Raw genomic sequence first — 25,248 nt, 5'->3', positions numbered from 1 at the left:
TTTCTGTAATTTTGGAATTTACTAATTTGTCAAAATTTGTTAAAATACTAATTCAGAACTAAACGAATGGCCCGTGTCTACTCCATATAGGCCTTGCCATGTTGTTCTGAGGCACCCCTAGAACGGTTACCAAGATGCGGGATTGGGGGTGACTCCTCCTACACAGCGGTGGCTGAAGATAAATGACCACAGACAATACACACGCTTATACAATATTCTCTTATTGGTCTGATTTTATACATTGCGCCAAATTGTACATCTGACATATAGAAACTGTTAACAGAACATTGATATGGTAAAATACTGATCAGCGGGGTCTCCGGACACGTCTTGCAGGGTTCAGCGTTGGTTTTCCAAATCCTTGCTTCACTGAGGTTTAGAAGCCAACACCAGGAAGTTTTGGAAGCAAAGTTCAACCTCCGTTTCAATGGAGGACGTCCCTATGATCTGAAGGAACCTGAAGCAGAATTCATGAACATGAAAACATTGCCAAAGAATAATACATTGAACCCAATCCCTCCAAACCTAAAACCTGTGCCACTGAAATCAGGTGGTTCATTGTTGGCAGATCATTTCCCCTTCCCTCTCTGCAAGTCCCATAACAAAAGGCATCATTCTCTCATAACTGGACCTTAATGATTCTGGAAAATATCTAAGTCAACCATTCTCAACCATGGTTCCATGGAAGCCTAAGGTTCCTCCAGAGGTTGCTTGGTGTTCCTTGAGCTGTGGATGATTGATCTCCTATATGTTGGTGCCTACATAGTTCTGGGCCAAAGCCACTTGGCAAAGCCAGCTACATGACACCAATGATAGTTTTAGCTGTATATAAGGATGGCATTATGAACACCACTATAAGGAAAGCATTCTTTCCACTGACCACCAATGTAAGGGAAATTCTTCCCACTGATCACCAATGTAAGGGGCATTCTTCCCACTGATTACCAATGTAAGGAACATTCTTCTCACTGATCACCAATGTAAGGAACATTCTTCCCACTAATCACCAATGTAAGGAACATTCTTCTCACTGATCACCAATGTAAGGGACATTCTTCTCACTGATCACCAATGTAAGGAACATTCTTCCCACTGATCACCAATGTAAGGAACATTCTTCTCACTGATCACCAATGTAAGGAACATTCTTCCCACTGATCACCAATGTAAGGAACATTCTTCCCACTGATCACCAATGTAAGGAACATTCTTCTCACTGATCACCAATGTAAGGAACATTCTTCTCACTGACCACCAATGTAAGGAACATTCTTCCCACTGATCACCAATGTAAGGAACATTCTTCCCACTGATCACCAATGTAAGGAACATTCTTCTCACTGATCACCAATGTAAGGAACATTCTTCTCACTGACCACCAATGTAAGGAACATTCTTCCCACTGATCACCAATGTAAGGAACATTCTTCTCACTGATCACCAATGTAAGGGACATTCTTCTCACTGATCACCAATGTAAGGGACATTCTTCTCACTGATCACCAATGTAAGGAACATTCTTCCCACTGATCACCAATGTAAGGAACATTCTTCTCACTGATCACCAATGTAAGGGACATTCTTCTCACTGATCACCAATGTAAGGGACATTCTTCCCACTGATCACCAATGTAAGGGACATTCTTCTCACTGATCACCAATGTAAGGGACATTCTTCCCACTGATCACCAATGTAAGGGACATTCTTCTCACTGATCACCAATGTAAGGGACATTCTTCTCACTGATCACCAATGTAAGGAACATTCTTCCCACTGACCACCAATGTAAGCAATAGGGGGGTTGTATTTTTCCCGCTATCTGTGCCCCTTGATCATGTGCTGGTCGGAGCGGAGGGAATATTTCTTCAGCTTCGCTCGCATGTTCTTCTGCCTTGGCTCAAATCCTGGCCAGCCTCCTGCCTATCTCCTTGCCTTCCCTGGCGGAGTGATATTCCTCCGCTCCCCATCCAGTAGTAGCCGGGGCCCGGAGAGTAAGACTTGAGAGGCTGTGAGGTGGGCGGCGATGGGCAGAGAGTCGCTGATTGTTGCCATTACTAGTAAAGAAACAATATGTCCCCGGATTTCATTTAAAAAATCTTGTCACCTTAGTCTAGGGGAAAGGTTTTTGTGTATAAATGCTGTGCTCAGGGTTGTCTTTAATGCAGGGCAAAAGGGACAGCTGCCCTGTGCCCTGTCATTGTTGTGGGGCCCAAAGCAGCTGCCTCATACCTGCCAACTATCCAAGTTTAAATTCCCTTGTCACTTGAAGTTTTAGTCCTTTGCTGTGTCCTATTGTTGTGTACAGGTGACTTACCTGCAGACCCTGGCCCAGATTCACGTGGATCGGCGCATCTTTGAGCGGGCGTAACGTATCCTATTTACGTTACGTCTCCGCAACTTAGATGGGCAAGTGCAGTATTCTCAAAGCACTTGCCTCCTAAGTTACGGCAGCGTAGCGTAAATAGGCCGGCGTAAGCCCGCCTAATTCAAATGTTGAACAGGGGGGCGTGTTTTATGTAAATGTTATGTGACCCAACGTGATTGACGTTTTCACGAACGGCGCATTCGCCATCCGTGGAATATCCCAGTGTGCATTGCTCCAAAGTACGCCGCAAGGACTTATTGGTTTTGACGTGAACGTAAATTACGTCCAGCCCCATTCACGGACGACTTATGCAAACGACGTAAAATTTTCAAAATTCGACGCGGGAACGACGGCCATACTTAACATTGGCTAGGCCAGCTTTTTGGTGAAATAACTTTACGCCTGAAAACGCCTTACGTAAACGGCGTATCTTTACTGCGATGGGCAAGCGTACGTTCGTGAATAGGCGTATCTCGCTGATTTACGCATTCTAGGCGTAAATCAGAGTTCACGCCCCTAGCGGCCGGCCGAACTAGACAGCTAAGATACGACAGCGCCGGCAGTCGTATCTTAGCTAGATTTAAGTGTATCTCAATTTGAGAATACACTTAAAGATACGACGGCGCAGATTCAGAGTTACGACAGCGTATCTACTGATACGCCGGCTTAACTCTTTCTGAATCCAGCTATTTGTGAAGCTTTGTGTTCTTCTAAGATCACTCTGTCCACAGGGTGGCAACATTGCCGCAAGATTTCTACCTTTTATTGTCCTTCAAACATACCCGGCTGCTATTTCCTGTCCCATTCACCTACAGTCTCACCTTTCCTCTACTGTTCTTATCATTTCCTTCGCTTCCTCAGGCTCCGTCCTAAGATACGTCTGGAACATGGAGAAGGTCTGAATAAGACCCATCAGCCCTGCCAATGGCATTCGGATCTTGGTCACAATGTTTTCTATCCTGCAAAGGCAAATATCACTGTGAGTTAAGGAAAACAAATGCAATCCTTACATTCCTATTATCAGTTATTTATACAGTGGGATCATATGCTGTCAGGCATGTACTGCCCATCGGGACTACTGGGAATTTCCCGGTGGGCTGATGGCTCAGTGGGCCGGGTTCAGTGACAGCTCCTGTCTGTGCTGACTCTGACGGTCTACGTCTGGAGTGTCGCTCACTGTGTGCTTAGGGTGACCACGTGTCCCGGATTGCCCGCATTTTGCAGGTCTGTCCCGGGCACATTCATTCCAGGACAATACAGTGTCCCGGAATGAAACTGATACAGCCACCCCCCCAGGGCCAATCTGATGCCCCAAAAAAGGCCGCCACATCACCGCTTTACTCACTGACAGTACTTGTCCTGGCCGGGAATGCCTGGAGGAGCACAATCCCCACCCCCTGCTTGTGATTGGAGAAATCATAAATCCCGCCTCTTGTGTCCAATCACTGTGCTGTGATTCGTTACACCACAAGCTGATTTTTGGGAAGGGAGGGTGTCCCTGAATGGTAGTTTGGAAATGTGGTCACCCTATGTGTGCTGCCTCCATAGGCGTACACACAGGGTGTGCCGGATGTGCCTGGGCACACCCTTATCACCTTACGCCCTCTGAACGCACCTACCCCAGTGACAGCTGAGGCTACAGAGAAAGGGACTGGGGAATCTTTGTCCTCAGTTCCTTCTCAGTCCCTTTCTCTACTATTTTACCAAAGCCCCTCAATGGGGCTCCTTACAAATTGTAAAAAAAAAAAAAGAATAATAATAAAAAAAATATATAATTTTTTTTTTTTTTTTTTTTAAAGTAATAACAAAATAAGATAATAAAAAAAACTACAAACACAAATCCCATCCCTGCTGACACCATCCACTGCTCTACTGACACCATCCATGAATGTGTGTTTGAGCTTTGAGGTGCACACCCCCTAATGCAAAAGGCTGCACACACCTATGGCTGCCTTCCTGTGCATAATTGCTGCTGTTCAGTGCAGTGTGTAGGGCACAGTGTGTCCGGGCAGCGCTGTGTGGGCACCATTCGGAGTGTACAGTGAGGGAGAGACATCTTTCGTGTGATTGCTCTCATTTTGCAGCCTGGACTGAGGAGTTCTGGGGGTCTCTCTCTGTAGTGGGAATTCCCAGGTTTCCCACTCGCCTGCACCAAGCAGTGCTGCTCTCCCTGGTGTTCATCCCCGGTGACCTGCACTCCCCCCTCTCCACTTCATGGTCAGCAGCTGGCTTGGAACTTTGATGGCCATGCCTGGCTCCCGGACCCGGAGGGCATTTTTCTGCTCTGCATACGGACATCATCACTGAGGAAGACCTGGCCCTGGAGGGCCTTCAGTGCCAAAGCTCAGGATATGGTGGGTGGAGACAGGAGGCCAGCTATGACCTGAGAAGTGGACTGTCACCTGCCAGCTGTTGTGGAACCAGAACTCCCAGCGTGCCCTGACAGCTTCTAGCCTGCCTCTACTGTCTATACACTACACTAGCCTGTTCATATACTACCCTGGCCTGTCCGTATACCATCGTATCCTGTCTGTATACCATCCTAGCCTGTCCGTATACCATCCTAGCCTGTCTGTATACCATCTGTATACCATCCTAGCCTGTCTGTATTCCATTGTATCCTGTCCGTATACCATCCTAGCATGTCTGTATACCACCCTAGCCTGTCCGTATACCATCCTAGCATGTCTGTATACCACCCTAGCCTGTCCGTATACCATCCTAGCCTGTCCGTATACCATCGTATCCTGTCTGTATACCATCCTAGCCTGTCCATATACCATCGTATCCTGTCCGTATACCATCGTATCCTGTCCGCATACCATCCTAGCCTGTCTGTATACCATCGTATCCTGTCTGTATACCATCCTAGCCTGTCTGTATACCATCTTATCCTGTTCGTATACCATCGTATCCTTTCCGTATACCATCGTATCCTGTCCGTATACCATCCTAGCCTGTCTGTATACCACCCTAGCCTGTCCGTATACCATCCTAGCCTGTCCGTATACCATCCTAGCCTGTCTGTATACCACCCAAGCCTGTCCGTATACCATCGTATCCTGTCCGTATACCACCCTAGCCTGTCTGTATACCATCCTAGCCTGTCCGTATACCATCGTATCCTGTCCGTATACCATCCTAGCCTGTCTGTATACCACCCTAGCCTGTCCGTATACCATCCTAGCCTGTCTGTATACCATTGTATCCTGTTCGTATACAATCCTAGCCTGTCTGTATACCATCGTATCCTGTCCGTATACCACCCTAGCCTGTCTGTATACCATCCTAGCCTGTCCGTATACCATCGTATCCTGTCCGTATACCATCCTAGCCTGTCTGTATACCACCCAAGCCTGTCCGTATACCATCCTAGCCTGTCCGTATACCATCCTAGCCTGTCCGTATACCACCCTAGCTACCACCCTGGCCTGTCCGTATACCACCCTAGCCTATCCTTATACCACCCTGGCCTGTCCGTATACCATCCTAGCTTGTCTGTACACCAACCTAGCTGTCCTTATACCATCGTCTCCTGTCCGTATACCATCCTAGCCTGTCTGTATACCACCCAAGCCTGTCAGTATACCACCATCTCCTGTCTGTATACCATCCTAGCCTGTCCGTATACCACCCTAGCCTGTCCGTATACCACCGTCTCTTGTCTGTATACCATCCTAGCCAGTCCGTATACCACCCTAGCCTGTCCATATACCACCCTGGTCTGTCCGTATACCACCCTGGCCTTTCCAAATACCAATTAAAGTGGGCCAGTCTGGATGAAGTCCAGGGCCAAATTTTTGTCTCAGTCCAGCCCTGCATGCTGTGGTGCTGTACAAGTGATATAAACAAGGGTGATTAATATAGAGAATACCATAGGCATGCGCATTGGGGTGTGTAAGAGGTGCCTGGGCACACCCTTATCACCCTGTGCGCATTACTATTATCTCGCTGTGTGCCAACCGGGAGATGGGAAAGGTCTCCCTCTTACCTGCTCCGCCATAAGAGAAGTGTTGGGCACAGGTAGGCTCAGGGCCGTGTTTACCATAGGACAAACAGGGGCAGCTGCCCAGGGCCCTGTCACTGTTGGGGGCCCAAAGCAACCCCCTTTGAACCCCCTTTTTTTTTAGGGGTCCGGAGGTCCCCAGGGCCCCAGATGGCAACCCCCCTTTTTTTTTATTCATCTTTAAATAAAAAAATATATATTTTTTTTTAATATATTTTTATTTTTTATTAAAGGGCCAATTTTTTTTTAGGGGTCCCCAGGGCCCCAGATGGCAACCCCCCTTTTTTTTATTTATTTTTAAATAATAAAAATATATTTTTTAATATATTTTTATTTTATTTTTTATTAAAGGGCCAATTTTTTTTAGAGGTCTGGAGGTCCCCAGGGCCCCGGATGACAACCCCCCTTTTTTTATATAAAAAAAACTTTTTTAATATATTTCTTTATTTCTTTTATTTTTTATATATACAAAGGCATGACAGTCCATTCAAATCAATGGGCTGCTGTGCCTGCACAAATGAGGTCCGCCAAAACACATGCATGTTAACTAGCCAGGCCCAAAATAAGCTGGAGGGGGGCCCAAAAAAAATGTTTGCCCAGGGCCCAAACCATATTAAAGACGGCCCTGGGTAGGCTGCATTGTTGGGCACAGGTGGGGCTGCATTGTTGGGCACAGGTGGGGCTGCATTGTTGGGCACAGGTAGGCTGCATTGATGAGCACAGGTGGGGCTGCACTGATGGGCACTGATAAATTTGTTAACATTTCTTTTTATAACTTAATTCTGCATAAAACATTTAAGTGTCATTTCATAGTGATCACATGATTGGGAATTCCTGAAGAACCCCTTAAAGGACCAGGGGAGCCGGTGACAGGTTATAACACATCAGATGATTGATACATAGATGCAGTCGGACCTTCTTTTGTCGGGGTATGGGATGGCTTCATAGATTTCCTTGTATCCATTCCTGAGATGTTCAAACTTCTCATGCTCATATGGGGCCAGAGTAGCTTCGATCTGGAAAATAAATATATATATTTTTTTTAACAGATGAAGACAATGGTTGTATATTTATAAAAATAATTATTTAATGAATTCTGGGGGCATCAAAATAAAAGGTGTGCAAAGTCTTACGTTTCATTTTTTTTCTTTAGAAAGCAGCCACACCCTGAATAGAAAAGCCTGTCCTCTGCCAGCAGCTGCAGAGTAGTAGGAGAAGCAACAGCCTCCCTGTAAAGGTCCAACATACTTAGAAATGGGAAGGCCAGAAAAAAAAAAAAAATGTGAAAAAACATTTATTCCCCCATTTTTTCAAAGCTGCTTTTTTTCTGGAAAGTTGCGGTAAAAAATAAGTATTGAAAATGTTCTTTTAACCACTTAAGGACCAGACCAATATGCTGCTAAATGACCCAAGGGGTTTTTACAATTCGGCACTGCGTCGCTTTAACAGACAATTGCGCGGTTGTGCGACGTTTTTTACTTTTTGCTATAATAAATATCCCCCAAAAACATATATAACATTTTTTTTTTCTCAGTTTAGGCCGATACGTATTCTTCGACCTATTTTTGGTAAAAAAAAATCGTAATAAGCGTTTATCGATTGGTTTGCGCAAAATTTATAGCGTTTACAAAATAGGGGATAGTTTTATTTTTTTACATTTTTTTACTACTAATGGCGGCGATCAGCGATTTTTTTTGTGACTGCGACATTATGGCGGACACTTCGGACAATTTTGACACATTTTTGGGACCATTGTCATTTTCACAGCAAAAATTGCATTTAAATTGCATTGTTTATTGTGAAAATGACAGTTGCAGTTTGGGAGTTAACCACAGGGGGCGCTGTAGGAGTTATGTTTCACCTTGTGTGTGTTTACAACTGTAGGGGGGGTGTGGCTGTAGGACTGACGTCATCGATCGTGTCTTCCCTATAAAAGGGATCACTCGATCGATGCGCCGCCACAGGGAAGCTGTGTTTACATACGGCTCTCCCCGTTCTTCAGCTCCGGGGGGCGATCGCGACGGAGCGGCTAGAAATGAATAGCCGCGCCCTCGTCCCGGATCGCTCCCCGCGGGTTTCCGACCACCGCATGTAGCGGGGGGGTCCCGATCGGACCCCCGACCCACGTCTAGGCAGGGACGTACAGGTACGCCAATGTGCCTGTTGAAAAAATGTGTAGAGGGCGCTAAACCACTCAGTGCTACTGAATAGTAAACCAGCGTGCTGGGTGAGAATTTAAATACAATAGACTTCTATTATAAAATATAAATATAATATTAAATTCCAAAAGTGTCTCTGTGTCCAAAAAAAGACCCCTCAGAATCTTAAAAAGGTCCCAATAAGTGTTCAATCAATGCATCACATGTAAAAGAGAAAAAACAAATCTTCTTTCTTGAATATTCTTTATGTGCAAAAAAGGAAAAGGAAAGCCGTCACCAACAAATCCAATCTTCTTAATCACCCTCTAATTGGTGTTGAAGCAAACAAATGTGCTTACCAGAATTAGTGGACTATTATGGTTAAACAATAGTCTGCTAGACATATGCAGGATTGTGCCTGCATGCACATCGGACAGGAAATCAATAATGAGCCTCAATGCCAGGGATTCCAGATAAGATATAAATGAAAAAAGAAAGGCAATGGAGATGCCAATAGTGTATTATCGCTTAAAATTTATTGTATATAAAAAAATGTAAAAAACAAAAGACAAATGGCCTAGATGGCCTCTTACTTCTAAAAGTGCCTACCCGGCACTGGGGCTGCAGGCGTATCACCGTATCACCGTATCACCGCTACCTTGCGGTGCGGTAAGAGGCAGGGTCGTCTGGTCCGGTGCTAGCTCCGTAGCACGGCTCGGCGTCCCGGCTGACAGCTCGTACGGGCAGGGAGGCACGTCACGTGATCGGGTCCGCCTCCGACGCCCCCTGAAGACGTTGTACCCGACGAAACGTACGCCCCCCTGAAGACGTTGTACCCGACGAAACGTACGTCGGAGGCGGACCCGATCACGTGACGTGCCTCCCTGCCCGTACGAGCTGTCAGCCGGGACGCCGAGCCGTGCTACGGAGCTAGCACCGGACCAGACGACCCTGCCTCTTACCGCACCGCAAGGTAGCGGTGATACGCCTGCAGCCCCAGTGCCGGGTAGGCACTTTTAGAAGTAAGAGGCCATCTAGGCCATTTGTCTTTTGTTTTTTACATTTTTTTATATACAATAAATTTTAAGCAATAATACACTATTGGCATCTCCATTGCCTTTCTTTTTTCATTTATATCTTATCTGGAATCCCTGGCATTGAGGCTCATTATTGATTTCCTGTCCGATGTGCATGCAGGCACAATCCTGCATATGTCTAGCAGACTATTGTTTAACCATAATAGTCCACTAATTCTGGTAAGCACATTTGTTTGCTTCAACACCAATTAGAGGGTGATTAAGAAGATTGGATTTGTTGGTGACGGCTTTCCTTTTCCTTTTTTGCACATAAAGAATATTCAAGAAAGAAGATTTGTTTTTTCTCTTTTACATGTGATGCATTGATTGAACACTTATTGGGACCTTTTTAAGATTCTGAGGGGTCTTTTTTTGGACACAGAGACACTTTTGGAATTTAATATTATATTTATATTTTATAATAGAAGTCTATTGTATTTAAATTCTCACCCAGCACGCTGGTTTACTATTCAGTAGCACTGAGTGGTTTAGCGCCCTCTACACATTTTTTCAATTATCACAATCAGTATTGTTTTTGAGGTGCAGCTTTTATTTCATTTTTTATTTTCAATTTAAATTATTATGCTTGGCGCTGAATGTTAATTTTTCACGCCAATGTGCCTGTCCGTGCCATTCTGCCGATGTATATCTACATGCGGCGGTCCGGAAGTGGTTAAAATGATACATAATATATCATTGGTTGAATTTTATTGGTTGAACTAAATGGACTTGTGTCTTTTTTAACCTAACTATTAGGGTTGTCCCGATACCACTTTTTTGAGACCGAGGACAAATAGCGATACTTTTTTTCAAGTACTCGCCAATACCGAATACAGATACTTTTTTTTAATGTCATGTGACGTTTTTTTTTTTTTTTTACACAATTTTTTTGTCCGTATCTCAGACAAGGCAGTATGTTAGACGAGGGACACTGAGAACACAAAGATATTCAGTACTGACCTCTGCAAAGACTTGAGTCATCTGTTCTGAGCGGTCCTTGTAGTGAATTTCCATATAGGGGAGATAGGAGAAGAAAGCAAGGCAGCCTCCCGGCTTTAAGATCCGATCGACCTGAAATGATGACATCTACATTAATATATCAGCAAAACACTGGCAACAAAAGTGAGCACACCCCTAAGTGAAAATTTCCAAATTGGGCCCAATTAGCCATTTTCCCTCCTCGGTGTCATGTGACTTGTTAGTGTTACAAGGTCTCAGGTGTGAATGGGGAGCAGGTGTGTTAAATTAGATGTTATCGCTCTCACTCTCTCATACTGGTCACTGGAAGTTCAACATGGAACCTCATGGCAAAGAACTCTCTGAGGATCAGAAAGAAAAAATTGTTGCTCTACATAAAGACGGTCTAGGCTATAAGAAGATTGCCAAGACTAGGGATGAGTCCAACACTCCCCCGTTCGGTTCGCACCAGAACCTTCGAACGGACCGAACTTTCGCGCAAACTTTTAGAACCCCCTTGAAGTCTATGGGACTCGAACGTTCGAATTCAAAAGTGCGAATTTTAGAGCCCAATATTCAAGTTATTGTCGTAAAACGAGTTTGGGGACCCGGGTCTTGCCCCAGGGAACATGTATCAATGGAAAAAAAAGTTTTAAAAAACTGTCGTTTTTTTCTGGAGCAGCGATTTTAATGATGCTTAACCACTTAAGACCCGGACCTTTAGGCAGCTAAAGGACCCGGCCAGGTTTTTGCGATTTGGCACTGCGTCGCTTTAACTGACAATTGCGCGGTCGTGCGACGTGGCTCCCAAACAAAATTGGCGTCCTTTTTTCCCCACAAATAGAGCTTTTTTTTGGTGGTATTTGATCACCTCTGCGGTTTTTATTTTTTGCGCTATAAACAAAAATAGAGCGTCAATTTTGAAAAAAAATGCAATATTTTTTACTTTTTGCTATAATAAATATCCCCCCCCCCCCCAAAAAAAAAAAATATATATATATATATATATAAAAAAAATCCTCAGTTTAGGCCGATACGTATTCTTCTACCTATTTTTGGTAAATAAAAACGCAATAAGCGTTTATCGATTGGTTTGCGCAAAATTTATAGCGTTTACAAAATAGGGGATAGTTTTATTGCATTTTTATAAAAAAATTTTTTACTACTAATGGCGTCGATCATCGACTTTTTTCACGACTGCGACATTATGGCGGACACCTCGGACAATTTTGACACATTTTTGAGACCATTGTCATTTTCACAGCAAAAAATGCATTTAAAATGCACTGTTTACTGTGAAAATGACAATTGCAGTTTGGGAGTTAACCACAGGGGGCGCTGATGGGGTTATGTATGACCTCATGTGTGTTTACAACTGTAGGGGGGGGTGGCTGTACGTGTGACGTCATCGATTGGGATTCCCTATATAAGGGAACACACGATCGATCGCGGCGCCACAGTGAAGAACGGGGAAGCTGTGTTTACACACAGCTCTCCCCGTTCTTCCGCTCCGGGGACCGATCGCGGGACTCCAGCGGCGATCGGGTCTGCGAGTCCCGCGGCCGCGGTCACAGAGCTTCGGACTGGGTTGCGTGCACGCGCCCGCGACCCCACGGCTGGGCTTAAAGGGCTTAAAGTAACGTATCTGAGATACGTTACGCCCCGCCTAAAGATACTCCAAAGTATCTGAATCCGGGCCTGTAACTCTAACTGACTAGCCTGCCTGCTCTATCTAACTCCACAAAATGTCTCTCTCTCTCTCTCTCTGTCTCTCTCTGTAAACCACTGCAACACATTACACAAGGCCGACTTCCAGGCAGCATTATATAGTGTGGGGTGTGAACTAAACCCCCTGAGCCATAATTGGCCAAAGCCACCCTGGCTTTGGCCAATTATGGCTCTCCGTTTTTTGCGCGCTGTGATTGGCTAAGTATGCGGGTCATCAGGGCCGATCCTAGGCAGGGTGCACAGGGTGCATTGCACCCAGGCGCCTGCAGAGGTGGGGGCGCCGAACATCCAACAGACTCTCTAACAGAAGCCCTCTCTGTGTCCATCACAGAGGCCCCCCTCCAGCTCCCAATAAAGTACTCTGCTTCTCTTCCTGTATTTTGTTTATTGTTAAGAGATCATGTAAGGATCCCAGGGTAATGAAGACTTTGTGGGAGGAGCATCTCTGTGGTTGAGTCATTGCCATAGAAACATTTGTAAAGGGGAGGAATTAGTAAAATGACGACGCCCATGCGGGGGCGCCAAAAATATTTCTGCACCCAGGCGCCTGTGACCCTAGGATCGGCCCTGCGGGTCATAGTGCATGCTTGGCCAATCATCGGCCAGCAATGCCGCAGTGAATTATGGGCCGTGACGCGCCACTTGAATTTGGCGCGAACGGCCTGTAACGTTCAAATTTCGACGCACGGTCGAACATACGATGTACATGGGTTCGACTCCAACACGAAGCTCATCCCTAGTTGTCAGGTGTATGTAATGTACAGCACATTTTATAGGTCCAAAAAAATGATAGGAGAAGTCTCAGTTTGTTTTTACCTCTTTTAGAAACTTCTCAATGTTAAACCAATGGGCGGCAGCACTTGCAGTTAGTAGGTCAACAGAGACGTCACCAACCGGCACCTTCTCAGCTGGACAGAGACTGCAAGAATGATGGGTTAGACATTACTTAGTGACACCATGTGGTTAGATTTAAAGCCTGACTCCGGACACTGTACTCCTGCCCCAAAGGACACAAGGCTCTGGTGGTTATTATCCACAAGTCACATTCAACCGGAAACCGGCAGTTGTAGAACTAACCTGCTCAGAATTGCATCCTCACAGCAAAGGGGACAGCGAGGATGCAGGTACCACCCCCCTTCCTGACTGCCATTTTCATACAGCCCACTAACAGTAGAAGGATATTTTGTGAGGGATTCTCTTAAAAAATGAAGGTCTCCTAACCAAAGTACTGGTTCAGCAGCCAAGTGCCCCGGAGGGAGTGCCAGGAAGGAGAGGGGACATTTTGAACTAATTCCAAGCATGGGCTATGATGTAACAGGTTCTTACACCAGCAACATACCTAACTAATATTCACACCAACAACATACCTAACTAATGCTAACCCACAACAACATACCTAACTAATGCTAACCCCCAACAACATACCTAACTAATGCTAACCCCCAACAACATACCTAACTAATGCTAACCCACAACAACATAACTAACTAATGCTCACCCCAACAACATAACTAACTAATGCTCACCCCAACAACATACCCAACTAATGCTCACCCCAACAACATAACTAACTAATGCTCACACCAACAACATACCTAACTAATGCTCACCCCAACAACATAACTAACTAATGCTCACCCCAACAACATAAATAGCTAATGCTCACCCCAACAACATAAATAACTAATGCTCACCCCAACAACATAAATAACTAATGCTCACCCCAACAACATAACTAACTAATGCTCACCCCAACAACATAAATAACTAATGCTCACCCCAACAACATAACTAACTAATGCTCACCCCAACAACATAAATAACTAATGATCACCCCAACAACATAAATAACTAATGCTAACCCCCAACAACATAAATAACTAATGCTCACCCCAACAACATAAATAACTAATGCTCACCCCAACAACATAAATAACTAATGCTCACCCCAACAACATAACTAGCTAATGCTCACCCCAACAACATAAATAACTAATGCTCACCCCAACAACATACCTAACTAATGCTCACCCCAACAACATAACTAACTAATGCTCACCCCAACAACACGACTAACTAATGCTCACCCCAACAACATAAATAACTAATGCTAACCCCCAACAACATAAATAACTAATGATCACCCCAACAACATAACTAACTAATGATCACCCCAACAACATAAATAACTAATGATCACCCCAACAACATAACTAACTAATGCTCACCCCAACAACATAAATAACTAATGATCACCCCAACAACATAACTAACTAATGCTCACCCCAACAACATAAATAACTAATGATCACCCCAACAACATAAATAACTAATGCTAACCCCCAACAACATAAATAACTAATGCTCACCCCAACAACATAAATAACTAATGCTCACCCCAACAACATAAATAACTAATGCTCACCCCAACAACATAAATAACTAATGCTCACCCCAACAACATAACTAGCTAATGCTCACCCCAACAACATACCTAACTAATGCTCACCCCAACAACATAAATAACTAATGCTAACCCCCAACAACATAAATAACTAATGCTAACCCCCAACAACATAAATAACTAATGCTCACCCCAACAACATAACTAACTAATGATCACCCCAACAACATAAATAACTAATGCTCACCCCAACAACACGACTAACTAATGCTCACCTCCAACAACATAAATAACCAAATATAGTACATACCTAACCAATGCTCACCCCAACAACATAAAAAACAAATGCTCACCCCAACAACATAATTAAGTAATGCTCACCCCAACAACATAATTAAGTAATGCTCACCCCAACAACATAATTAAGTAGTGCTCACCCCAGCAATCACTGGCTATACAAGGTCCTTTAGCACCCAAGGCAAAATGTCCAAAGTTGACCTCCCCATGAGCTATACATAACTTCGGCAGCATAGGTTGCAGGTCCTGCCCTTTTTATGCCATCTCCTGCTGAAGCACCCAAAGCAGCTGTCTCTACTGCCTACCTGGTCTTGCCAACCACATAACCAGGTAAGTAGAAAGCAGGGGGAACTGCAATCACTGCAGCACCAGTGTTAGACTTTCTTTAGGTCAAACAGGGCCGGGCCGGTCGCCCCCCCCCCCCCGACTAAGGCCTCGTACACACGACCGAACATGTCCGCTGAAACTGGTCCGTCGGACCAGTTTCCGCGGACATGTCCGACCGTGTGTAGGGCCGACCGGACAGTTTTCCGGCCTAGCGGACAGGTTTCCAGCGGACAAATGTTTCTTAGCATGCTAAGAAACATGTCCACTGGAAGCCTGTCCATCGGACATAGTACAACTCATCGGACATGTCCGCTGGCCCGAGAACCCACGCATGGCGTCGAAGTGATTCAACGCATGCGTGGAAGCATTGAACTTCCGGGTTCGCGCACGTCGCTGCGTCATCGTCGCCGCCACGTCGCTGCCACGTCACCAAGTATTCTGTTCGCTGGGAATTTGGTCTGATGGTGTGTACAGCCATCAGACCAAATGATCCCAACAGACATGTCCAATGAAAACGGTCCGCGGAACGTTTTCATCGGACATGTCCGCTCGTCTGTACGAGGCCTCAAGGTTCCTGGTTGTCCCCTGAGTGTAAGTAATGAAACACAGACTGTTAGAATGTCCCCACCTGTATGTGACATTGGGTGACCCCTGGGCTTTCTTGGTCTCCTCTAACTGAGCCTCACTGATGTCGGTTCCGAGAACTTTCTCGAAGTATGGAGAGAGAATTCTTGTGTTCTGCCCCGATCCACAGCCAACGTCCACAGCAAATCCATACGGTTTGGGTAACTAGGAAGACAGAAACACCTTCAAAATATTTCAGAGAGACACTACTAGTGTCACACTAGTGTTGTTTTCAGTTTAACTGTATAATGTCATAGTAATGATTTATGTAACTTTATGTTTTTAGTATATGATCAAAAATGATTGGAACACATTTTTAAGCATTTCTTGTTTCCTCTTTCTAATGGTTAGAGGTAGTGAACAATTGTGTGTGGATAAAACTCTGAAATACAAAGAGGAACTTTAACCCATTCAGCTCTCACCTCTGTACGGAGGAGTAGAGCGATTTTTGCATTCCTACTATGGGCCTCTTCATTTGGCCATAACTATGTCATTGCTTAAAGCCCAACATCGGGAAATGTGAAAGCCATCTTGGGTTGTGTCCCCATGTTGATGGGGACAAGGTCACAAGGGCCTCATCCCCACAACCCTGGCCTGGTGGTTGTGGGGGGTTTGCGGACGGGGGCTTATCAGAATATGGAAGCCTTCTTTAACAAGGGGGACCCCCAGATCCCACCCCCTATGTGAATGGGTATGGTGTACTTTGTACCCTTGCCCATTCACCCAAAAAAGTGTCAAAAATTTAAAACCACAATAGACCGTTTTTAACAATCCCTTTATTAAAAAAGTGTCCCACGATGTCCATTCATCTTCAATCATGCTGCCCAACAGACCTGAAAAAAAACGAAGAAGCTCTGTCTCTATGGGAGGCGTCCTGCCGACTGCTGTCTTTGACTGTGACAGCTGTTATATAGGCAAGGGCGGGGCCACCCGGTGACATAACCGAGTGAACCCGCCCCCTTCTTACATCATGTGCCATTTGAGGCGGTGGGGTCACTCGGTTACATCAGCGCCCTTGCCTATATAACAGCTGTCACAGCAAAATGACAAGAGTTGGTGGGACGCCTGCCATGGAGGGGGAGTATTTTTGTTTTTCTATTTTTTGGGGGTCCATTGGGTGGCGTGATTGACTAAGGATGTACATCGCGGGACACTTTTTTTTTAATAAAGGAATTGTCAAAACTGTCTATTGTGTTTTTTTACTTTTTGGCACTTTTTTTGGTGAATGTACCCCTACCCATGGGCGCGATTTTGTACAGGTCAAAAGGTCACCCATGTAAAAAGCAGAAAAGCGCCTGTAATCTGCCTAAATAGAAGCTCATGTACTTTTTCGAGCATCAGGGCATTTTGCTTCAGGCGACAGAACGCTCAGATGTGAACAGGGGCCATAGGTGTGCACCCCAAAGCTCAAACACCTATGTGAGCATGCATGTGTATATATACTGACCGTGGGGTAGATTCAGGAAAGAATTACGCCGGCGTATCCATAGATACGCCGCGTAATTCCAAAGCTGCGCCGGCGTATCTATTTTCTGTATTCAGAAAGCTAGATACGCCGACATTAGCCTAAGATACGACTGGCATAAGTCTCTTACGCCGTCGTATCTTAGGGTGCATTCTCACGCTGGCCGCTAGGTGGCGCTTCCGTAGTTGTCAGCGTAGAGTATGCAAATTACATACTTACGCCGATTCACAAACGTACGTGCGCCCGGCGGTAGTTTTTTACGTCGTTTGCGTAAGTCGTTTTCGTCGTAACATTGCTCCTGCTATTAGGAAGCGCAGCCAATGTTAAGTATGGACGTCGTTCCCGCGTCGCGATTTGAAAATTTTACGTTGTTTGCGTAAGTCGTCCGTGAATGGCGCTGGACGCCATTTACGTTCACGAAACCAATGACGTCCTTGCGACGTCATTTACCGCAATTGACGTCGGGAAATTTTAGGGACGGCGCATGCGCAGTACGTTCGGCGCGGGAACGCGCCTAATTTAAATGATCCACGCCCCCTACCGGATCATTTGAATTACACGCGCTTACGCCGGCCCCTTTTACGCTACGCCGCCGCAAATTACGGAGCAAGTGCTTCGTAAATATAGCACTTGCTCCTGTAATTTATGGCGGCGTAGCGTAAAGATGACCCCTACCTGAATCTACCCCCCGTGTTATTAAGGCAATGGACTGTGTCAGTAGTTTTGATGTTTATTATTTTATTTTAACTTTTTTTTTATTTTTTTTAGGGGGCTTTGGTGAAATATCAGGAGTTTAAACAGGGGGAATTTGCTCCATTAGGGTGTGCCCAAGCACCCCTGGCACACCCTGGCCCAGATTCAGGTAGATCGGAGCAATATTTGCGTGGGCAAAGAGCAAAGATTTTTCTCTGCGCCCACGCAAATATTTTGATTTGCCACGCGATTCACGGAGCAGTAGCTCCGTAAATTGCGCGGGCGCTATGCTAATTAGCCCTGCGTAAGGGCGCCTAATGTAAATGATCCCGCCGGGGGCGGGAATCATTTAAATTAGGCGCGCTCCCGCGCCGAGCGAACAGCGCATGCTCCGTCGGGAAACTTTCCCGACGTGCATTGCGGCAAATGACGTCGCAAGGACGTCATTTGCTTCTAAGTGAACGTGAATGGCGTCCAGCGCCATTCACAAATCACTTACGTAAATGACGTGAAATTTAAATTTCACGAGCGGGAAGCGCAGCTATACTTTAGCATTGGTTGCCCCTGCTATTAGCAGGAGCAACCTTGCGCTAAAGTTGCCGTACGGAAACTCCGTACCTTGCGTGCGCAGGGCCCGCGCAACTTTTGTGAATCGGTGGTAGTATGCAATTTGCATACTATACGCCGTTCACAATGGCCGCGCCCCCTAGCGGCCAACGCAAGAATGCAGCCTGAGATATGAAGGCATAAGGAGGCTTATGTCTGTCACATCCTAGGCTGCATTCGGTGTAACGAGGTTCCTGAATCAGGAGCACTCGTTACACCGGAGCAAGTAAGCACAGGTTGCGCGGGCGCAAGTGCTTCTTGAATCTGGGCCCCTGTGCACACACCTATGACAGGGGCCATTAAAATGAATGGGATTTTGCTTGTTGGGCGTTTTGGAACTTTTGAGATGGGCGTTTTACGGGCTGAAAACTTTCAGGTGTGAATGGGTCCTAAATGAACAAGCTCAGTAGCTCTGCTTATATCATTTACGCAAATGAATTCTATTTAAAATGTTAGTTGCTTTCTATTGAAGTCAGGCATAAATCAGATGAAAAGCCGTCACCCACCCTTTCATCCACGTAACTGAAGATAAGGTCTATTATTTCTTGCGATGGCTCAAACCTGAATTTTTGGTAATACGACGCATGCTCCTTTCCTTCAAACAGCCGTGTCGCCATTTTGGACTCAGATTATCACCTAGAAGGAAAAAACAGAAAAAAAAAGGTTGAAACCTGCATCATCTAACACTTTTCTCCCTGACCTGACTGTCCCAGACCTTCCCCTTTCTTCCATTGGATTTCATTCCGTTCAATCATAGAGGTTCAGAATTGCATGTGGGCATAACTATGGTGGCCTGCATGCAAATATGGCCCCCCGAGGTTCTGTTCTTGGAACTCTACCATTCTCGATCTATGATCCTATGACCTCCTCCCTGGGTAAGCTGGTTCACACCTATGCAGTTTTTCTTTTCATCTGTTTCTGCAGTGCTTCTATGCGGTGTGTTTTGCATATTTTTAATGCATTTTTATGCTTTTTTTTGGCCATTTCGTTGCTAGGCAGGTTAAAAAACACAAATAGCTAGATTCAGGATGGCGAGCGCATACTTGCGGCGGCGTAGCTTATGGCATTTAGGCTACGCCGCCGTAAGTTAGCGAGGCAAGTACATGATTCACAATGTACTTGCCTGCTAAGTTACGGCGGCGTAGCCTGAAGCGGGCGGGCGTAAGGGCGCCTAATTCAAATTAGGCTGAGGGGGCGTGTTTTATAATTAGGCTTGACCCGACGTTATTGATGTTTTTTTGGAACTGCCCATTGCGCCGTGCGCCTACATTTCCCAGTGTGCATTGCGGCTAAGTCCGCCGCACGGGCCTATTGATTTCGACGTGGACGTAAACTACGTAAATCCCTATTCGCGGACAACTTACGCAAACGACGTAACATTTTCAAATTTCGAAGCAGAACTGCGGCCATACTTTAACATTACTATTCCATCTATTTGATGGAATAACTATAGGCCTGATAATGCGTTACGTAAACGGCGTATCTGTACTGCGGCGGCCTGGCGTACGTTCGTGAATAGGCGTAAGTAGTGATTTACATATTCTACGCCGACCACAATGGAAGCGCCACCTAGCGGTCAGCCTAAAAATTACACTTTAGGATACGAGGGTGTAAGACACTTACGTCGCTCATATCTGAGCCTAATTTAAGCGTATCTGGTTACCAGAATACGCTTAAATTAGCGCGGGCGCACATTCAGACTTAGGCTGGCATATCTACTGATACGCCAGCCTAAGTCTGTCTGAATCTAGCTAAAAATGTGGCAAAAACACTCTACATGCTTTTCTGCAGCTTCTTCATTAAAGTCTGTTGAACCAAAAATGCAATGTTTTGCATTTTAACCGATTGAGGACCGCCGCACAACGATATACGTCAACAAAATGGCAGGGCTGGGCACAAGGGCTTACATGTACGTCCCCTTTAAGATCCCAGCCGTGGGTCACGAACGCACCCCCGACGGTGCACTCGCGACCAGGTCCTCCTCTCAGTGACCGTCCCCGGTGGAACAGCGGACCCGATCGCCACCGGTGTCCCGCGATCGGTCACAGAGAGGAAGAACGGGGAGAGGTGAGTGTAAACAAACCTTCCCCGTTCTTCCTAGTGTGAGTGTCATATATAAATCATGTATTATGTAGCACCCTGATGTTTAGGCATGGTTTCTATTAAATTTATTTGCCAAGTGATAGCAGGTGTACAGACCTCGGAACTCAGCACAGGGATGGTGGGAACCCCTCATAATGGGCACAGCAGGTGTACAGACCCGGGAACTCAGCACAGGGATGGTGGGAACACCTCATAGTGGGCACAGCAGATGTACAGATCCAGCAACTGAACAAAGGGATGGTGGCAACCCCTTTTAATGGGCACATCAGGTGTACAGACCCAGGGACTCAGCACAGGGATGGTGGGAACCCTTCATAGTGGGCACAGCAGGTGTACAGAGCCAGTATCTCAGCACAGCAATGGTGGGAACCCCTAATAATGGGCACAGCAGGTGTACAGACCAGAGAACTTAGCATATCGATGGTGAGAACCCCTCATAATGGGCACAGCGTGTGTACAGACCTGGGAAATCAGTACAGTGATGGTGGGAACCCCTCACAATGGGCTTAGCAGGTGAACAGACCTGCAAACTCAGCAAAGGGATGAGGGGAATTGAGCAGAGGGATCTCACCAATAGAGTCTTTAATAAATGTGTTACATGACATGTGTTTAAATGTACATCTAACCAACACTTTTCTTCTCAGTTTTAAATAGAGTGGGGAAAGATTAGAACCCCTGTCAGGTTTGTACTGCTATCTGGGGCTCCAATAAAGCGATTTCTTGATCCATTGACAACATTTTACCAGACAAGCAGTGAGGGGAACTCTCCAGCCTGGGCCGCCATCAGGAATTATGGGGCCCCTTACACAGCTTCAGGCATGGGCCCCCTGGAGCAGAGAACCGGGGGGGGGGGGCTGGCACCTCAAATTGAGAAGTGGAGGGGGCTTCCACGAATTGAGAAGCTAATTGAGGTCAGGGGGCTTTGGCCACTTACAAAAAAGTATATATAAAAAAAGGGGGGGGGGGTAGCCATCCAGGCACCTGGGGACCACTGGGCCCTTTAATGAAAAGATAAAATAAAAAAATATATAAAAAAAATAAAAAGGGAAAAGGGGGGGGGGGGGGTTGCCATCCGGGGGCCCTGGGAACCTCTGGGATATTTAATAAAAAAATAAAAAATAAATAAACAAAAATATAAATATATAAAAAAAAAAAGGGGGGGTTTGCCATCCGGGGCCCTGGGGACCTCCGGGCCCTTTAATAAAAACAAAAAAAATGTACTGCCTGTACCCTCCTGATGGTGGCCCTGTCTCCAGCAACAAATACAAATGCTCATCTTAAGTAGAATAGGGAAGCCTAGAGCCCCAGTAGCAGCCTATATCCTCTCCTACTCCATCCAGAACTAAAAGAACAGGTTATTGGCTGACATGCACTTCTATGCAAATGAATGTGAACTCACCTCTGTGATGCCGGTGTTCAGAGATCACTCGTTGTCTCGGCTTGCTGTGCGATAAACACTCATTAGGTTGTGACACCTGTGGACCACTACCTGCCTTCCTCCTATAGAACTTTGGTGAACTTTGGACCAGGCCTAAAGTTAATGACAGACCTGGCACTGCCTTCTCCAAATACCATTATTAGATACTGCAGATCGCTGACCAGAATCCATTAATGTACAATTAAAAGGGGTAATCCACAAAGAGCCGGCGTAACGTAAATTTTCCCATTTAAGTTACACTGCCTTAAAATTTCTACCCAAGTGCCCGATCCACAAAGCACTTACCTAGAAATTTTTGGCTGTGTAACTTAAATTCCGCCGGTGCAAGGCGTTCCTCTTTTCATGGGGGCGATTCCCATTTAAATTAGGCGCGCTCCCGCGCCGGCCGTACTGCGCATGCTCGTGACGTCATTTTCCCGACGTGCATAGCGCGAAATTACGTTACGCCGAGCTTTGTGGATCGCGACGGGTCAATAAAGTTGCAGCAAAAAAAAAAAATTCAAAACAAAAAAAAAAATCGCGTCGCTGGACAGAAGGGTCTGCTTTTACATGGTGTAAACAGTTTACACTTTGTAAAAGCAGCCCTTATTTTGCGTTTGCAAACTAAAACTTACAGAGAAAAAACGAAGCTGAAAAGCTTTGTGGATCTCCGTAAGTGCTAATTTGCATACCCGAGGCGGCATTTCGACACTAAATGCCCCCAGCGGCGGATGCGGTACTGCATCCTAAGATCCGGCAGTGTAAGTCCCTTACACATGCCGGATCTTCTGCCTAACTATGGAAAACTGATTCTGTGGATCAGTTCCATAGTTAGAAACAGGGATACGACGGCGTAACAGCAGTTACTCCGTCGTATCTCTTTTGAGGATCTGGCCTACACACCTCAAAACTTCCAAGCACAGCATACATACAGTATATTCAGCACAGTGTGAGATCCAGGAATCCGGAGCCAAACTCATCCACCTCTACATGGAGGTAGAAGACAGGAAACACACACTTCTGGGAATATAGAGAGATTAGGGATGGGCCAGAACAGACAAAATATTTGTGCGATCATGCGAACCCTATTAAAGTCTATGGGACGAACCTAAAAAATCAAAAGTGCTCATTTTAAAGGCTTATATGCAAGCTATTGCGATATAAAAAGTGTTTGGGGACCCGGGTCCTGCCCCAGGGGACATGTATCAATGCAAAAACAAGTTTTTAAAACAACCGTTTTTTCAGGAGCTGTGATTTTAATAATGCTTAAAGTGAAACAATAAAAATGTAATATTTCTTTAAATATCGTGCTTGGGGGGGGGGGGGTCCCCTTAGTCTCCCTGTAAAGTGGCGCATCTGCCTCATGTGTTTTACATGTGTTTTTACAGTTTATAAAGGAAAAAATGTCATTAAAAATGTATTGCGGCTCTAATGTAATATAGATAAAAATCAAGGAAAAAAATTGGCGTGGGTCCCCCCCCCCATTCCATAAGGATATTAAAGGGAACTCCATGCCAAAACTAAAAAAAAAAAAAACAGTGTTGGGCCCCCCCCAAAATTCATACCGGCACTGCGTCGCTTTAACTGACAATTGCGCGGTCGTGCGGCGTGGCTCCCAAACAAAATTGGCGTCCTTTTTTCCCCACAAATAGAGCTTTCTTTTGGTGGTATTTGATCACCTCTGCGGTTTTTATTTTTTGCGCTATAAACAAAAAAGCGACAATTTTGAAAAAAATACAATATTTTTTTTTTTTTTACTTTATTTTTTAAAAACAGTGCAGCATTCATCTTACATGACATCTTGGTGTTTATCACTGTATGCTTGCAGTTCACTATTATAGTGGACACGAGATTATTTTCAGATTTTACTTATTGGTCAGCCCCCCCCACCATACTGCACCCCTACATGAATGAACAGCATACATACATTCCGCACAGTGTGAGATCCAGGAACCCAAAGCCGGTCTCATCCACCTCTACATGGAGGAAAGACGGGAAGCACACACTGCTGAGAATATAGAGAGAGAATGATACAATGTAACAACAAAGAATCATATCCAACTGCATAGAAACTACACTGATACATTCTGATACATTGTGTGTAAACAAGTGTGGACTCAGGATCTTTGCATTGTTTACCCCCCTTGGTACACTTTGTATATAATGTGATGAAAGCAGCAGCAGAGTACAGAGGGTGAAGGTGATGTCAGGTGATGTCCTGATGGGAACCGTCATGTTCACACCCAAAAACACAGGAATCTGATCACTGATGGCGGTGCGTGGAGTCTGTGCTTTACTTTCTTTATTTGTTAATATTATTGATATTGTTAATATTTGTAATTTTTTGGAGAGTATAGACCTACAGTATCTCACAAAAGTAAGTACATCCCTCACATTTTTGTAAATATTTTCTTCTATCTTTTCATGTGACAACACTGAAGAAATGACACTTTGTTACAATGTTGTGTAGTGTTGCCAACCAACACTTACCCCGGGCAGCTCTTCCCTCCAGACGACGGACGGACGGGTGGCCGACTTCGCCTGCGTCTCCTTCCTCTGTATTGTTGTGCGCCTCCTCCCTCAGCCAATAGGATAGCTTCTCCTTTTGTCTATGTCAGCAAAGGTTCCATCCGCTGGTGCTATTTATCACCTGACTCGCAGTACTGCGTCTCACCAGCAGGTGTCTCCTGACAGTTCCAAACTGTCAGGAGAACTTCTCCCTGCTGGTGTTATATCACCTTTGGGATGCAGTACTGGTCTCCACCAGCGGATAGACCCTGACAGTATGGAGCATACGGCCCTCCCTGCGCTCAGGTGTGACCTGAACTTAATTATTACACCTCTATATATACCCGGCGAGTTAAAGCTGACCTCGCCCTGGTATCTTTCTACCTTTCTGACCTGGAGCCTGCAAACCTGACCCTGAAGCCTGCTAGCCTGACCCTGCTTCCGACCCGACCTGATCCCTGTCCCAAGCCCATCCTGGGCTTATCCTTCCTATTGCCTGTTTGCCCTGGATCCTGTTCCCCTTGGATTCCTGC

At 45.5% G+C, this 25,248-nt stretch overlaps 1 protein-coding gene across 2 annotated transcripts; it reads right to left on the bottom strand.

Moving 5' to 3' along the window:
• Positions 1 to 202: 202 nt before the first annotated feature.
• LOC120943037 (putative methyltransferase DDB_G0268948) lies at positions 203 to 24,779 on the bottom strand. Of its 2 annotated transcripts, XM_040356099.1 has the most exons (9): positions 24,698 to 24,779; positions 24,135 to 24,215; positions 19,194 to 19,323; positions 15,928 to 16,088; positions 13,088 to 13,190; positions 10,547 to 10,657; positions 7,288 to 7,388; positions 3,188 to 3,325; positions 203 to 457 (listed from the first exon to the last, which is right to left on the bottom strand). In XM_040356099.1, the coding sequence occupies exons 3-9, from the start codon at positions 19,302 to 19,304 to the stop codon at positions 367 to 369; spliced, it is 816 nt and encodes a 271-aa protein (XP_040212033.1). In that variant the 5' UTR covers positions 19,305 to 19,323; positions 24,135 to 24,215; positions 24,698 to 24,779; the 3' UTR covers positions 203 to 366. The 2 variants fall into 2 exon arrangements, with proteins under 2 accessions (XP_040212033.1, XP_040212032.1); XM_040356098.1 differs by lacking the exons at positions 24,135 to 24,215; positions 24,698 to 24,779 and adding an exon at positions 22,190 to 22,294.
• Positions 24,780 to 25,248: the final 469 nt, after the last annotated feature.

The sequence above is a fragment of the Rana temporaria genome, chromosome 6 (assembly GCF_905171775.1).
Source record: "Rana temporaria chromosome 6, aRanTem1.1, whole genome shotgun sequence".
In the NCBI taxonomy this organism is placed as follows: domain Eukaryota; kingdom Metazoa; phylum Chordata; class Amphibia; order Anura; family Ranidae; genus Rana; species Rana temporaria.
The sequence above is the reverse complement of the archived record's forward strand: the minus strand, read 5'-3'. Positions and strand labels throughout refer to the sequence as shown.